This window comes from Watersipora subatra, unplaced genomic scaffold (assembly GCF_963576615.1).
Source record: "Watersipora subatra unplaced genomic scaffold, tzWatSuba1.1 SCAFFOLD_127, whole genome shotgun sequence".
Lineage (NCBI taxonomy): Eukaryota > Metazoa > Bryozoa > Gymnolaemata > Cheilostomatida > Watersiporidae > Watersipora > Watersipora subatra.
In genome coordinates this window covers 88,050-104,180 of record NW_027045434.1, presented here as the reverse complement: position 1 = coordinate 104,180, position 16,131 = coordinate 88,050, and the positions used below count along the sequence as shown (strand labels likewise).

Genomic DNA, 16,131 nt, shown 5'->3' with positions numbered 1-16,131 from the left:
AAAATCTAACAAGAATGTCATGGCCTTCGCCTGGTAAAGGCTAATTCGCACTCGTCCATTTATTTGTCAATGTGACGTGTTATTTTGTGTGTCTAGCCACAACAGCCTCAACTCTTACACATTTTGACACATTTTTTAAATGTAAGTCAGTGGCTGTCATTTGTTGCTTTTCTTCTTAACGCCGCAAAAAACGTAGCGTTCATGTATCTTTTGTAATTAACTTGAAACTTTCAGAGCTACAAACTATTTGATACATTTTACATGATTAACTTATGTTTTAGCTCTGTCACAACTGCTAGTTACATTTTTCTTCGTCAAATAGTATTTGAACATTGTGCTTGACCAACTTATGTAAACTTTGTTGAACGCAAATAATATTGAAAGTTAGCCTATCTATAAATTATTTATCTGTAATTTTTAAAAAAGAATTGAATTCTATGTTAGAGTATTAAATGAGGTGTCTCTAGACTATTGTTCACTTGGGGGCAAAATCTGAGTTTTTCAGAAGTATTAAAGACCACCAACTAAGGTGAAATCTACAGTTTGTTAACAGTAATGGTATACAACTTGTTAAGTGAGTTATTGCCATAATAAGTCTATGCCATAATAAGCTAAGGCGGGTAAGGTATATCATGTAACAATTAATTCGATAATGTTTTGCTAGACTAACACAAGGAAGAGCAGCTCGCTAGAAGCAGTAAGCGTAGTGTGCAAGTCTAGATTACTTTCATTGATCGCTTACTAGCATCATATTTTGACATATATAACAGCTGCTATATCATATATAACAGCTACTATAACATATATAACAGCTGCTATAACATATATAACAACTGCTATAACATATATAACAACTGCTATAACATATATAACAACTGCTATAACATATATGACAGCTGCTTTCAGTTAATTTCTTTTGCCGCCTTGATCAGTTGATCACCCTTGGTTGATGCAACCGTTTAAAGGTCAAGGCCAAGATTACCCATATAGATACTATTCTACCCAGTATCTATACTAGGTAGAATAGCACCCATATAGATACCGGTACAATTCTACCCATATACGTATAGATACCGGTACTATTCTACCCATATACGTATATACACTGGTAACTATTCTACCCATATACGTATATACACTGGTGCTATTCTACCCATATGAATACTGGTCGAAAGCATTGCTAAAACCTTCATATGCTCATCAGGACTTGATATAATCAGCTGGTTTTTATCATTTCTAATTCTTGTAGAGTCTGACCATCTTCAAGAAGACCTGGCAGAGCTGTCAGGAGAGATTTCACTTAAACAAAGAAGTGTGTTAATAAAAGGGTGACAATTCTGTAACTGGTATAGCCTTAAATTTTAGTATAAAAAAGTTCATGAAAGTGTCTCTCCAAATTCAAATATTCCATTTTGCACTATGAGCTATAATGATTCTCTTGCTCTGCAGGCTGAATTTTATTCTGCTATTTTAATTTCAGCAGAGATAAATCACAGTTGACCACTTCTGAAATAAAAGACGTGCGGTTGACACCCCCATCCTCGCCATCGCTGAGCAGGAGACGCCAGCCACTCCAGGACTCTGACAGTACTAATGTATTCATGAGGCTCACCAACACACAAACTGGCGGCACACAAAATAAAAAGGCGCAGAGCTTTGGCACCGTCAGCAGCTGTGACAAAGTAATGAGGCCCAAGTTTTTAAGTTTAACCCGTTGAACTACTTACGTAATTGTCTTCATGTGTTGACTAACAAATTATGAGCTGGATTTGCATGTATGTGAGTCTATACAGCCTAATACTAACTTACTGTGATACCTCCAACATCATTAAAATCATTCAAAAACAAATATTAACTGAGCATGGAAAAAACATTTCATAATCACGATGATGAACAGTCGCGTGTTTCTAGAGCATTGCTTACTGAGTACTGCTGCAAAAAGTCTCAGACTGAACAAACAGTTGCCCTAATGCCATTCCCCTAAAGATATACTATTCGGCTCACGTTGGACTAAATAGGAATATTGCATCTCTTAGAAATTAGAAACTCAGGCTAGAATTAGTGTTGTTAGTCTCAAATAGCAAGAATTAACAAAGAGTGCGCACCAAATCGCAGAGTGGTTTGTTATAACAGATGCGTTTCACTGCCTTGAAGGGGCCAACTCAATTTTGGCATTATCAGCTCTTAGATAAAAGCCCAATGCGTAAACCTTTTGAATGGCCCTACAATACGTTTTCTGTAGTCTATGATTTTTACCATGCGACAATGTATTGTAAACAACCTCGCTACATCATGTGTCTGGTACACTTGTCTACACACAATCTATACACAATCTAGGCAACTAGTTGGGCAATTGACCTTATGACCTTGTGTATCTTGACTAGAGAGGTGATACTAGCCATGGCATCCTAGGAGTAACTTGTAACTAAGCAAGTGCTTACAAATGTTTGCTTTTCAAACAACACGAGTGATGAGCCAGATGAGCAAACAATAGGCATTCGTAGTCCATAGTAGTCCCATTGTATAACGACTTGGAGAGGTTTATTTATGACGATAATATTGAGTGATGCTGCTCCAAAGTACTCCTATTGTAGCGCGTTGCTTCATGAGCCTCTATTTTGATTGCTATGAGTTGGCAAATCGCTACTCTTCCAACTAGCCCCACTTTTTGTCTTTGGTGTTCTAGTAGCACACCAAACCACGGACTGCAGCACCTCTTCTTTACAAGAAAATAATAATTTTAGGAATCGTTATGATTTTAATGTTAGTTTTTCTAGGCTAAGCGATGCACTCTTTGATATATTAAAATGGCTAGAGAGCATTAAATTAGCATTAGACTAACTACACGATATGCAAGTAAAATAATTATATGTTGAAAGCATAATTTTTATTCCCCATAAGCCTTTAAAACGATTGACGTAAAAAATTTCACTAATAGAACATTGGGGTGAAGATATTTTCGAGTCATCTTTATACCTGCAGTAGATCATTTATAGGAGGTATGATTGGTTTCTGTCTAAGAGCTATGTATGTGTAACCTTATCAAATTGTAATAGCGATGTTGTTACTAGAAGCTCAGCAACATTGTTACTTAAATTTACATGTTTTCATTTGGGTGGGTCTCTTGCAGGTGACAAGCTCCAACCAGAGTCTCATATGTGTAAAGAAGGCAGTTGGTCACACAAAGGCTGTACTATCTATATGTGCCGCCGACAATCTTTTGGTTTCTGGCAGTAAAGGTAAGTGTCAAGTTGACTCTAATCTAACGCACTAACATATTCTAATACCTCATAATTGACCTGCGTTTCCTTTTGTCTCGCAGACTTGACGTGCAAAGTGTGGAACATGTCAATTGGTTCAGAAGTTTTGTGTCTTGGTGGCCACCCTAACTATGTCTCCAAAGTTCGATATTGCGAGGTCAACCGGCTTGTCTACACTGTCTCCAATTCATTTGTCAAAATGTGGGACATCCGAGCTGGAGCTAAATGTATAACAGTGCTCAGGTAAGCCTAGCTCGACTCATACTTACTTGCTTTCAGATGCAATTACATTTATATGGCTACTTGTTACCTTCTCTACCACACATACAGTCAAACTGTCCAACATAAGATATTACAGTTAGTTCCTATCATAATGGTTAGTTCCTATCATAACAGTTAGTTCCTATCGTAATGGGTAGTTCCTATAATAACTGTTAGTTCCTATCGTAACGGTTAGTTCCTATCGTAAAGGTTAGTTCCTATCATAACGGTTAGTTCCAATCGTAACGGTTAGTTGCTATCGTAACGGTTAGTTCCTATTGTAACGGTTAGTTCCCATCGTAACGGTTAGTTCCTATCGTAACGGTTAGTTCCTATTCTTTCGGTTAGTTCCAATCAAAACGGTTAGTTCCTATCATAACCGTTAGTTCCTATCATAACGGTTAGTTCCTATCGTAACGGTTAGTTCCTATCCTTGCGGTTAGTTCTTATGATAACGGTTAGTTCCTATCCTTACGGTTAGTTCCTGTCAAAACGGTTAATTCCTATCCTTACGGTTAGTTCCTATCCTTACGGTTAGTGCCTATCATAACGGTTAGTTCCTATTGTTACGGTTAGTTCTTATCATAACGGTTAGTTCCTATCGTAATGGTTAGTTTCTATCATAACGGTTAGTTCTTATCCTTACGGTTAGTTCCTATCATAATGGGTAGTTCCTATAATAACTGTTAGTTCCAATCGTAACGGTTAGTTCCTATCGTAACGGTTAGTTCCTATCGTAACGGTTAGTTCCCATCGTAACGGTTAGTTCCTATCGTAACGGTTAGTTCCTATTCTTACGGCTAGTTCCTATCAAAACGGTTAGTTCCTATCATAACCGTTAGTTCCTATCATAACGGTTAGTTCCTATCGTAACGGTTAGTTCCTATCGTAACGGTTAGTTCCTATCCTTGCGGTTAGTTCTTATGATAACGGTTAGTTCCTATCCTTACGGTTAGTTTCTATCAAAACGGTTAATTCCTATCCTCACGGTTAGTTCCTATCCTTACGGTTAGTGCCTATCATAACGGTTAGTTCCTATCGTTACGGTTAGTTCCTATCATAACGTTTAGTTGCTATCGTAATGGTTAGTTCCTATCGTAACGGTTAGTTCTTATCGTAATGGTTAGTTCCTATCGTAACGGTTAGTTCTTATCCTTACGGTTAGTTCCTATCATAACGGTTAGTTCCTATAATAACTGTTAGTTTTTATCATAACGGTTAGTTCCTATCATAATGGTTAGTTTCTATCATAACGGTTAGTTCTTATCCTTACGGTTAGTTCCTATCGTAATGGGTAGTTCCTATAATAACTGTTAGTTCCTATCGTAACGGTTAGTTCCCATCGTAAAGGTTAGTTCCAATCGTAACGGTTAGTTCCTATCGTAACGGTTAGTTCCTATCGTAACGGTTAGTTCCCATCGTAACGGTTAGTTCCTATCGTAACGGTTAGTTCCTATCGTAACGGTTAGTTCCTATTCTTACGGTTAGTTCCTATCAAAACGGTTAGTTTCTATCATAACGGTTAGTTCCTATCATAACCGTTAGTTCCTATCATAACGGTTAGTTCCTATTATAGTGAATACTGTGCCAACAGAGATGGACACAATGTGAGGTTTTATATCTTATGTTGCAGTTCCTCTGGTCTGGTGCATGACAGTATCCCTGTGGAGCCAGCGTCGAGCAGTCAGGCCATTCTCCAACAGGGAGAGCAGCAGATATTTGATATCCAAGTCAGCAGAGATGGTCATAAACTATACACAACTACTGGAACCACCGTTCAGCTCTGGGACCTCAATACGTAAGTTGATGCGTTTTTTTCAGTTACGATCCCTAGAATAAAAATCTACATTTGTTAGTTTGTATGTTGTCCATAAATGTAATGTTGTTGCTAAGAATCCCTCTGATAATGATGGATTTAGTTTGGATGCCGGCTTGTCTTCAATTTCCTTGTAAATATTTGTGTATATTATAGTTTGAGAATTTTCCAGTTAAAAAAAATTGAAGATTACGAAAATTAGAGAATTTTGAGGCACACACTCTCATTGACAGCTATTTCTGTTAAAAGCACTTTAAAAATATTAGTATTAGTAACTGTAGTTACCAAGGTTAACATAATATTTTCTCATTAATTTTTAGTGTTGTTCATCACATAAAATTTGAGATGGAGTGAATGATCAATTTCAGTATATCAGTTTTTCCTGGTAATTACTCAATCCAATCGTGATCCCACTTGATGGCCTGGAGATCAGAGTCGTTATAAAATACGTCAGACCTAGTCATTGCTGCATTGTTGGGCCTATCTGGTTCAGTCTCACCAGATCAATCTGTCAGTACGAAAATATAAAAGTTTGATGATTTTCACCAAGGGGTGTTTGTATTAAATAATCATGATGGGCTTCTACACCCCTCTATACGACATTTTTATGTTACGATGCCAACACCGGAACAAATTTATTTCGTATGGCAAGGGTCTAATGCAAATGTAACAAGCAAAATTATAGATAGGTAAAATAATAAAAAATATGAAAAGGTTTTTATACCACATCCAAGGTGGGATACTTCTCGATATATCTACTAGCTAGTATATTGTACTTACTGTCATTAGAGGTGGGATACTTCTCGATATATCTACTAGCTAGTATATTGTACTTACTGTCATTAGAGGTGGGATACTTCTCGATATATCTACTAGCTAGTATATTGTACTTACTGTCATTAGAGGTGGGATACTTCTCGATATATCTACTAGCTAGTATATTGTACTTACTGTCATTAGAGGTGGGATACTTCTCGATATATCTACTAGCTAGTATATTGTACTTACTGTCATTAGAGGTGGGATACTTCTCGATATATCTACTAGCTAGTATATTGTACTTACTGTCATTAGAGGTGGGATACTTCTCGATATATCTACTAGCTAGTATATTGTACTTACTGTCATTAGAGGTGGGATACTTCTCGATATATCTACTAGCTAGTATATTGTACTGACTGTCATTAGAGGTAGGATACTTCTCGATATATCTACTAGCTAGTATATTGTACTTACTGTCATTAGAGGTAGGATACTTCTCGATATATTTACTAGCTAGTATATTGTACTTACTGTCATTAGAGGTAGGATATTTTTCCATATATCTACTAGCTAGTATATAGTACTTACTGCCATTAGAAGTAGTGTACTTCTCCATATATCTACAAGCTAGTATATTGTACTTTCTGCCATTAGAGGTAGGATACTTATCCATATATCTACTAGCTAGTATATAGTACTTACTATTATTAGAGGTTGGTGTATGAATCTTAGAAAATCCACCACAGTTGTAACTCTCTTCTATAGGTGATTTATGTACACAACTATAACCTTCCATAGGTGGTTTATGTACACATCTATAACCATTCATCTATAGGTGGTTTATGTACACAGCTATAACCTTTCTTCTATCAGTGGTTTATGCGCACAACCGTAATCTTCTTTCTTTGTATAAGTCCAAGGGTCACTCCTAATGTGTATTTGATCTACCCATGTGGCATTTTGTAACTGACAGTTATTTTTCATTGGTTGTCCGCTTGCATGCACAACATCATTTAACCATATATATATTGTTAACAGCACTTACAACTAAATCTAGCAATTTAGCTTCTGCACCTTTTTGATGACTAATTGCTATATTCATTTAAACTGTCAAGGCTGGTGATCTGTAAAATATTGTACGCTTACAGGCTATCGGCAGTCGGAAAGGTTGCTAGCGGCCACCAAGCACCGATTATTTGCCTTAGTTTATACAACGACTCAAGAGGGAAAGAACAACTCTTAACTGGCTCCAAGGATCATCTAATTAAGGGATTTGATATTTCCAATGAACAAATTTCAAATTATCCAATTCAGGCCAAATTTACTATGGACCCTCCTCACTATGATGGTGTTCAATGTCTCGCGCATCGTCAGGACATCCTTTTTAGTGGTTCTCGGGATATGCGTATCAAAAAATGGAACCTCAGTGAACCCTCTCTCAACCACAGGTAAAATTGGTGTTTTTACAATACTAGGTGTTGCTCTATTTAATAGCAAAATAAAGGTGATAGTTATTTCCGGTAATGGTCACCAATCAAGATCACCACTTTGTAATAAATATTTTTTATTAGAAGTAATATTTGAGATGGAGTGAATGATTGATATCAGTATATCGGTTTTCCTGGTAATCACTCAATCCAATTGTGATCCTACTTGATGGCCTAGAGATCAGAGTCAATATAAAATATGTCAGACCTAGTCATTGCTGCATTGTTGAGCCCATCTGGTTCAGTCTCACCAGATCAACCTGTCATACGCAAGACATTATGCGGTGTCTCTCACCAATATTTGCAAATGTCTTGTAGGTTTGTTACAATACAGAGACTCGTTTATGATTAAAAGTTTCATATTGCAGGATTGCATTGTTGACTCATTCAAAAGGGACAAGTTGATTTGCCAGTGTTTAATCTTTACCGTCTTTAATGCAGTTCACACCGCTCCTTTCCGCTTAAGTTGAATGTCAATTTCAAACAAACTCCTGGTTCCTCATTCCTCAACTTGCATTGTTTTCAGTCAGTTAATGGCGCCCATAAGGACTGGATCACCGACATGTGCATGCTACCAGATAATGACATATTGCTAAGCTGCTGTCGCTCTGGCACTGTGAAGATTCGGTCAAACGAGACTTGCCAGCAGCTAAATGAAGTGCGTGCTCATTCATTAGCCGTCAACTCTACGGCTACCAACCGCAGCAATCGCTTTACTGCCTCTAGGTAAAGTAGTATATAGTACTTACTGTCACTAGAGGTAGGTAATTGTTCAATATATCTACTAGCTAGTATATCGTACTTACTGCCATTAGAGGCAGGATACTTTTCAGTATATCTACTAGCTAGTAAATAGTACTTACCGTCACCAAAGGTAGGTAATTGTTCACTATATCTACTAGCTAGTATATAGTACTTACTGTCACCAGAGGTAGGTAACTGTTCACTATATCTACTAACTAGTATATAGTACTTACTGTCACCAGAGGTAGGTAATTGTTCAATATACAAATTATGTAAGCTTATTGTAAATTTAATGTTACGTCTGTCACCCATGTGTTCTAATGAGACACTTGACCAATTAGCCAAATAGTATAGATTTACTGGCTTTTCCTTAAATCCAATTAATTCACTGATTACTGTATGTATTCGAGTATAATCACAAAATTTTTTACCCATTTTTAATGATAAATCATGAGTAAGCACAAGTAGTCGCATAGCGTCTTGTTGCCTGATTTACTGAGAACCGTTCGCTTAAGCAATACTAATGATTTTTGTACTGACTGTGTGACTACTTACCTAGTCGATCGGTGTGGCAATAAAAATGGTGATGCCTCAAAAGTGACGTTTTACAAATTGTATAGCGGTCAAATGATTGCGATGCTACTTTGTCAATTGGGAGCAAAACCGATTGATATTTTTAACGCGACTAGAACCCCTTAAGCATCCAACGTTGTTGATACGTCAAACAAAATCTTAAATAAATGCAATATATTGGGCTGACAGTTTCTTTTATAGTTATTCAATAGCATCATTGTGTGAATTGTGTAAATATGCCAAATGGAGAAGTTGATAACTTTGGTTGGTTGTACCAACATATCTTGTTCTTTGTCCAAGAACTTTTCATGCGCCACGATTTAGCATGTATAACAGACATGGTTCATGCTCTTTCAGTGATTGCACGATAAGGATCTGGTGGATGGACCCACATAAACTATACAGTTCATAGCCAAAGCACAGATTCATTCTCCATATTCTCATATTTTTTGTCTGTATTTATGTAGCTATTTTTGTTTTCTTTACGGTTGATGACTATGCAGGAAAATTATCTTATACATTCCTTTTTTAAATCAATGTTCAAATTGTTTGACCCATGTACTTTGCATGTGTCTATATTCCTAGTACACATCCGACTATAAACTCTTTCGTGTCAAAGATTATCATGATGTTACATCATATCCATCGATGCAATTATTCTTCTCTTCTCGTCGATATTTATTTTAACCTTTTAAACACTTTGTCTGTTTTAACTGGCCGTAGATTTTCGAAATGCGCATTTATTTTTGGTGCAATAGGCTTTATTGTATTCAATCTTGTTCGTTGAAATTATCTCAAAAATAAACTAACTTTAAGAGTAATGGAGCTGTCTTATGTATCAACACGAATCCTTTTACTTTGCTCTAATTTTGTAAGGTACCTACATATGTTTATCATAACAACATTGGCTCACAGCTAGTCTAATTTTATTAAAACTATACAATAACATCAATAGTTGAGTGTTTCATTGTTGAGCTGCATGCGTTTGCATCCTCGGTCCAATAAAAGCATGCATTTATAGATATGATAATTCACCTTAAGGAAGGAAACACATCAAAATGATACTTTTAAAGGCAAAGTAACAGTTCTGAAGGTAGTATTGCGAAGTAACAGTTATGAAGGTAGCATTGCAAAGTAACAGTTCTGAAGGTAGTATTGCAAAGTAACAGTTATGATGGTAGTATTGCGAAGTAACAGTGATGAAGGTAGCATTGCAATGTAACAGTTATGAAGGTAGCATTGTAAAGTAACAGTTATGAAGGTAGTATTGCAAAGTAACAGTTATGAAGATAGTATTGCAAGATAACAGTTCTGAAGGTAGTATTGCGAAGTAATAAAAAACCTCATAATGTAGTCTACCATGTGGTCTTTGAAGCCCTCTGTGATACTTGCTTACTTACTCTACAGTTAAACATTGATAATGAGTTGGTACTGTGTGGGTGGAGCATGTTATAGTATTCCCTTTTTTTCCAGTTGGTCAGTTTGAGAAAACTAATATTTTTCTCAATGACTTCTCATCTAAAGAACTTTGAGTTAAAGGTTATTATTAAGGGAACGCCATTATCAAGCTGTTAGCAGCAGTCAACGCTTTCCAAAGGCTTTTGTAACTAAACATTTTAAATATTAATAAACAAACAATTTACTTGGCATTTATTCAGTGATACCAAATAACTGACTCCACTTTCTGATTTCGCATTGCGACTGAGTCATGAATTTTGAGCGAGTTTTAAGAACTATCATTGAAATAATACCAGTCGCAGGTGCCAGTTTGCATTTGCTAACTAACGTTAATAATACACTTGAAACAAACTGCAACTAAACTTGTACTCTTGCATCACCAAATAAGGTAGTTTTGATTTGATAATGTAAGAAATATCTTTCAATGCCAGGTGCGTTTTGAACATCATTTCTATCTATGAACAGAAATCCAATTACTACACCTGGAAGACATCATTTCTATCTATGAACAGGAATCCAATTACTACACCTGGAAGACTCTTTACTAACTTAAATCTTTAATTTTTTTATCAAATAATCTTATTCAAAAAATAAACTTATTGAAGATGCTTAATTTTTTAAACATGTAAATGTGGTTAAAGTGACATCTTGTTTGTATAATATTAATCTCAACTTTATTTTACTAATTTCAGCTTTTACATTTACATCTTGAGCTCCGAAATAACTGCCATAGGTGTGACCGTGACGATAAAAATCATTACCTTGTAAGGCTGTTAGGGTAAAAACATATTTCTTTAGCAAACCATACCACCCAGGTATCGTTTGGAAGTATGGCATAAAGCAATGAGCCAGACGTTTGCACGCTTCACAATGCAGGCATGTTGAATTAGATCAATGTTATGTATATTTAACAGGAGAGTTTTCTCGCTGTGTCGAGAGCATTCACTCCCTACAAAAACACTCTAGTGAGTTTTTACACACTTAGTGATCAGAACATGAGCCAAGACTATATGTAAAATGTGCACTGTTTGGAAAGTATCTCACGTTCCATTTTACAGAATACGCAGAGATACTTCACACCTATAACCACTCACACTTCACTAATTTAGTGTTGAGCTCCACTGCTCCGTTTAAAGTAATCTGCTTCCTCATTAGTATTTTGCAAAACTGTCTTTCACCTTCTTCTAAATATAATGGTAAGTATTATTTTAATGCCAAAGTAATGGCATTAAAATTTCACACACCGACATCACTCAGTTTTCTATGGGTCATCTAATGTATTAAGGTAATTTCAGAGATAGGTTGAAAATATCATACCCTTTCAAGAGCTTCTGTCTAATTTGCTATTGACAGCAAAATAAAAAATTTCCATACTGCAAGATAAATTTTGAGATGATATGCAATAAGTCAAATCTTTACTGAATTCACGTAAGATACAAGATCCTCAAAAGCTCTAGTATATTTGTATTTGAGTCACTTTGTCTGCAAATATGTAATATTTAGGCCTACTGATAAAGTATAATATAGCCACAACTGACTAAGATTTCAGAGCTTTCAGCCACTTAGAAAATAATGTGTATCAGCAATGATATATAACCACTCCCCATAGATATGGAGGGTAGCCTGGGCATGGCTCTTGTGGGGATTGGGAGAGATCCATGCCCAGGCTACCCCCTCTCTCCCAATCCCCCACAAGAGCCATGCCCAGGCTAGGGGGCATATGTCATTGGTATATCATCAGTATATAAAGAGTCTTGCTTTCAAGAATACGCTGAAAGAAGCAACAAAAACTGCTTGCTTTGCTAGAGTGAAATGCATTTTGGTTAATAGACAAACGGCTATTTCTATGATTAGTTTTACTTTTACATGGTAACTTGAAATCATCCATGCTTTAGCCAGAATTTTGCTCATGCTAGATTCTATTAAATAATCTACCTCAATGCTAAATTTTAATCAACAAACACCAGAGCATATTCAGATATTTTGTTTTTTAAGCTTGATTCCAATGTACATATGTTGAACCAATGATATACAGCCTGTGGGGCTGTATATCATTGGTTGAACTAATGTAAGAAAAATTTACAAAGATATATAATTTGTAATTACTTTCTAACTTTTCAATTGTTATTTTTTCTTACAAAAAAATTCAAACGAATCAATTCCTAGTTATTTTAACGCATCGTAAAGCAGCATCACCGCCAATGTCAATAAAAAGAGCCTCCGACTTCATCTTGTAATACATTTACACTCAAAAGCAATAATTATTCATAAATTCGTTAAAAGTTGTCGCCTTTCTCATTTTTAGACCCACGATTAGCTAGTCGAGCAAGACTTTCATTCAATAGTCTCCGAGCGTTCGAAGGAAGCTAAAGATAAGCTCGGCATGGCGGTTCGCTCCAGTTTCAGTACGAACTATTAGCCGTCTGTGATGCTTTGAGAACTAAAACACGAAGCGCTCTGCCATACTAGATTATAAGTTAATTTCCTGTTGATATAGTTCATGGTTTGATAAAAAAGAACAATTATAACTGCTATAATTGATGTTGCCACTCTTACAACAGCTAAATATGATAGACTTTGGTTACAAAACCAACTTCATAGATAGTTTTCAGGTTTGATGTTGCATTTTATTAGATATACCTCACTTGTTCTTTTCTCTGACTTTGTAATACCATCGCAAATGCGTATTAAATACCAAATTTATTAACGCAAGATAGTTCATGATAGTTGTACTATAAACTATTATAGTTGCAGTAAGCCCATTGACAAATGTACCAACTTTGCAAACGTCTTATGCTCGCACTACTGTCGTTATGCATTCGTGCAGCTTTGAATCGTAAAATGGACGGATTTTCACGACTCGTTTCGTAGGTTATCTTTTTAACATTGCAACAATCTGGTTATTGAAATATTTATTCTACTAAGAAGCTCAGACAGTTTCTCGACGCTGTTTACTACATGTTCACACGTTGAATAAGCAACTATCGACAATCTTGTTTATGCGAAGGCCTCTACGCAGAGGGGAGATTTCTCAAAAGATATTGGTACGGCCACAGAGAAAGGAGGGACTGATCATGCTCGCGAAAATATTTGAAGCCAGTCTTAAATAACACCTCAGATGCATTTTAGACTGTTTTATACAGACAGAGGTTCAAAACCGTAGTCAATGCTATCGATATAAATGCAGTTACTGCAAAAGAAATGTTACAAGCTGTCCTAAATTCTTGAGAAATTTTTTTTGTACCAAATATTGGTTTTGCGGAGAAATTATAACAGCAGCGATTAAGAATAGTAATAAGAAAACTTGCTGTTAATTTCATCTTTTTTCGAGTGTGGAGAATGTTGTTGGAACCAGTTGCACAGAAACATTGTTTTCTGTGGCAGTTATGCATGTTTATGGATATGTTGTATAGGTATAATAGAAATATCAAGAAAGTATATCATGCATGATGCGTTATTTAGTTTTATTGCACTGCAAGGCTACCTTTACTTAACCCTAATTTGGATTATTTATTACACCAAGACTTCTCACTCACTTATTGGTAGGAAGCAATCTTTGCAGCCCTTCTTGCATGCCCTTGTGCATACTCCTAGATGACTGTTCGCTCTTTTAGATTGTCTGTTCTCTTGTTGTGCACATGAAATGCATAATGCTGCTAAGCCGCAATTATTTCATTTATTATAATTAATATATATTAATTTTGTTTGGATATTTTCCTGCACATCATCGGAATTAGCGCTGTGCTAGTTTATGATAAAAGGGGCATCAAAATACATAAAGTGATAAGTCTGGAGCACAAGCCTATTGATGATCACAAGTCTCTGACTGACCTAGAGTGATTTTCACAAATCCTAAAACAAAGGTGCACACACTCCACAACTGAATTTGAATCAAATGACAACATTGGTGAAATGGATGATAAAATAAAATTACATAGGCATTAAAATCCAACCATATCACCATCTATTCCAGTCTATGTTCAACCTGATATAATTGTTTTATTATATTAATATTGTTTTGAAGCATTAAAATAATGGTATACCTATAATAAAAAGTGACTCAATTGATGAACGCTATTAGCAAACTAGCACGCTAGTAATAAAGTGATGACTTTCCCTTATGTAGCCTTATGTACCCTTATGTAGCCTTATGTACCTTATGTATGGAGGAACAACAAACTGGTTTAGTCAAGTTTATGTTTATATTTAGTTTTTAATGTAGAGGGCTCATGGACTCATAGCTCCCTTTCTACCATTCAATGTTGTGGGCTACATACAAAACTTTAATGTAGTTGCTGAAAAATCATTGTAATTGCGCCAAAAATTAGAGTGGCTGAGTCCGTTAGGCTGTATCATATTTTTTAATTTCTATTTAAGAAAAGTTTTTTGTTGGTATGCTAATTTTTTAAAAGAAAAATAACTTGTTTACTTTGGATTAAATAGCTCACCACGATAATCAGATAACGGGAAAGATGACCCTCCGTTCTAGCTGTGTGATAAATAAAAATGACTAATAATAAAGCACCATGAACAATATACTTGCAGTAAAAACATTTTGTACAATTTCTTGAGAGTAACATAGCAAATTTTTCTAAAACTGCCAATATTCATAATAAGTAGGTTTAAAAGTACCACCCGCTAAATGAGATTCTTCGTAACACCATCAGCTCGGTCAACAAGCTATACATCCAAAATGACTAGGGGCTAGTCCCCTAGTCCAAGTGACTAGGGGAATTGGTCATCTACTTTGGACCATCTGGTGACTAAGACTGTCATAAAGGTGACTAGGTAGACTGGTGGCTGTTAGCTTTCTCCTTAAAATTTTTCACTCTTGTCTCACTCTCTACTACAATCAAGTACTAATCCCGCATAATATTTAGGCTGTTTCTTTGGAGCAAACTGTTTGGTAAGGGCCAATCACTAATTGAGCTGCTAACCAAATCACATTGTTAGTAACTATTTCTATTTAACTGAAAAATTTGGGAGTATAAAATTCAGATGCAATTTTTTTGGTGTAACTACTACTGAAAATGCACTGCTAGTCAGCTCAGTCGAGTGTTATACTGCTAGAGTCCTGCCAGGATCACATAGTTAGCAGCAGTTACAATCATCAAAAGCGCACATTGGAAATGAAATTAAACAGCAACATCAAGAGGCTGCAGTCAATGTGTACAATGATCGGGATCACACCATTTTCTTTGCTTCAATATAAACATGTATAGTATAAACAAATTATAGCAGCACTGGGTTACACATGATAGCTCTTGCATGACACCTCAAGTAGTGTGGTTACTTTAGATAGAAGTTCCATGTTATTCAGTTATTTGAATATGCAGTTCCAATTGTACCAACCGGAGCTCCGACTAGCATAAACTTAATAATCGTAGAAGAAATAAAAGTTCTCTGATCTAAGACAGCCTATTGTGGTGGCTGTGACATTTTATGCTGAAAGAATTTGGCCAATGTTTGACAGATTTATCAACGATTTTAGGATGCACTGGTCAGTGGAAATTGCTGGCCTTGTTTTTCCCTTTGACGCTATTAGTTGCAACTCCGCTTTATCGGGTATTGCCATTAGCTGCAGCATCAATGGCCGTGGCTAACAGTCCTGTATTCCCTAGTTGCAAGTTGGGGCGGCTAATGTTAGGCAACTAGTTATGTAATGTATGGCGGTGTTAGCCCCAACAGGTTTCTTTCATTTAGGGCCTCAACCGGGCATCTCATGTGAAGTTTTAAAAATTTTTATCAGAAAGTATAAACATTTTTTCTA

The 16,131-nt window shown here is 36.0% G+C and overlaps 1 protein-coding gene across 1 annotated transcript; it reads left to right on the top strand.

Annotated features, from left to right (window-relative positions):
- The first annotated feature begins 1,234 nt into the window (after positions 1–1,234).
- On the top strand, positions 1,235–8,259 carry LOC137410456 (kinesin-like protein KIF21A). Its single transcript, XM_068095867.1, has 7 exons — positions 1,235–1,312; positions 1,481–1,682; positions 3,131–3,239; positions 3,323–3,503; positions 5,155–5,319; positions 7,248–7,547; positions 8,113–8,259. Exons 2-7 carry the CDS (start codon positions 1,602–1,604, stop codon positions 8,180–8,182), a joined length of 906 nt encoding a protein of 301 aa, XP_067951968.1. The 5' UTR covers positions 1,235–1,312; positions 1,481–1,601; the 3' UTR covers positions 8,183–8,259.
- Positions 8,260–16,131: the final 7,872 nt, after the last annotated feature.

Bases quoted from the DNA above. Each gene is read 5' to 3' on its own strand.
- LOC137410456 (XM_068095867.1), top strand. From the start codon at position 1,602: ATGAGGCTCACCAACACACAAACTGGCGGCACACAAAATAAAAAGGCG. The intron at 5,320-7,247 runs GTAAGTTGATGC...GTACGCTTACAG, and splicing joins CAGCTCTGGGACCTCAATAC to GCTATCGGCAGTCGGAAAGG. The intron at 7,548-8,112 runs GTAAAATTGGTG...CATTGTTTTCAG, and splicing joins GAACCCTCTCTCAACCACAG to TCAGTTAATGGCGCCCATAA.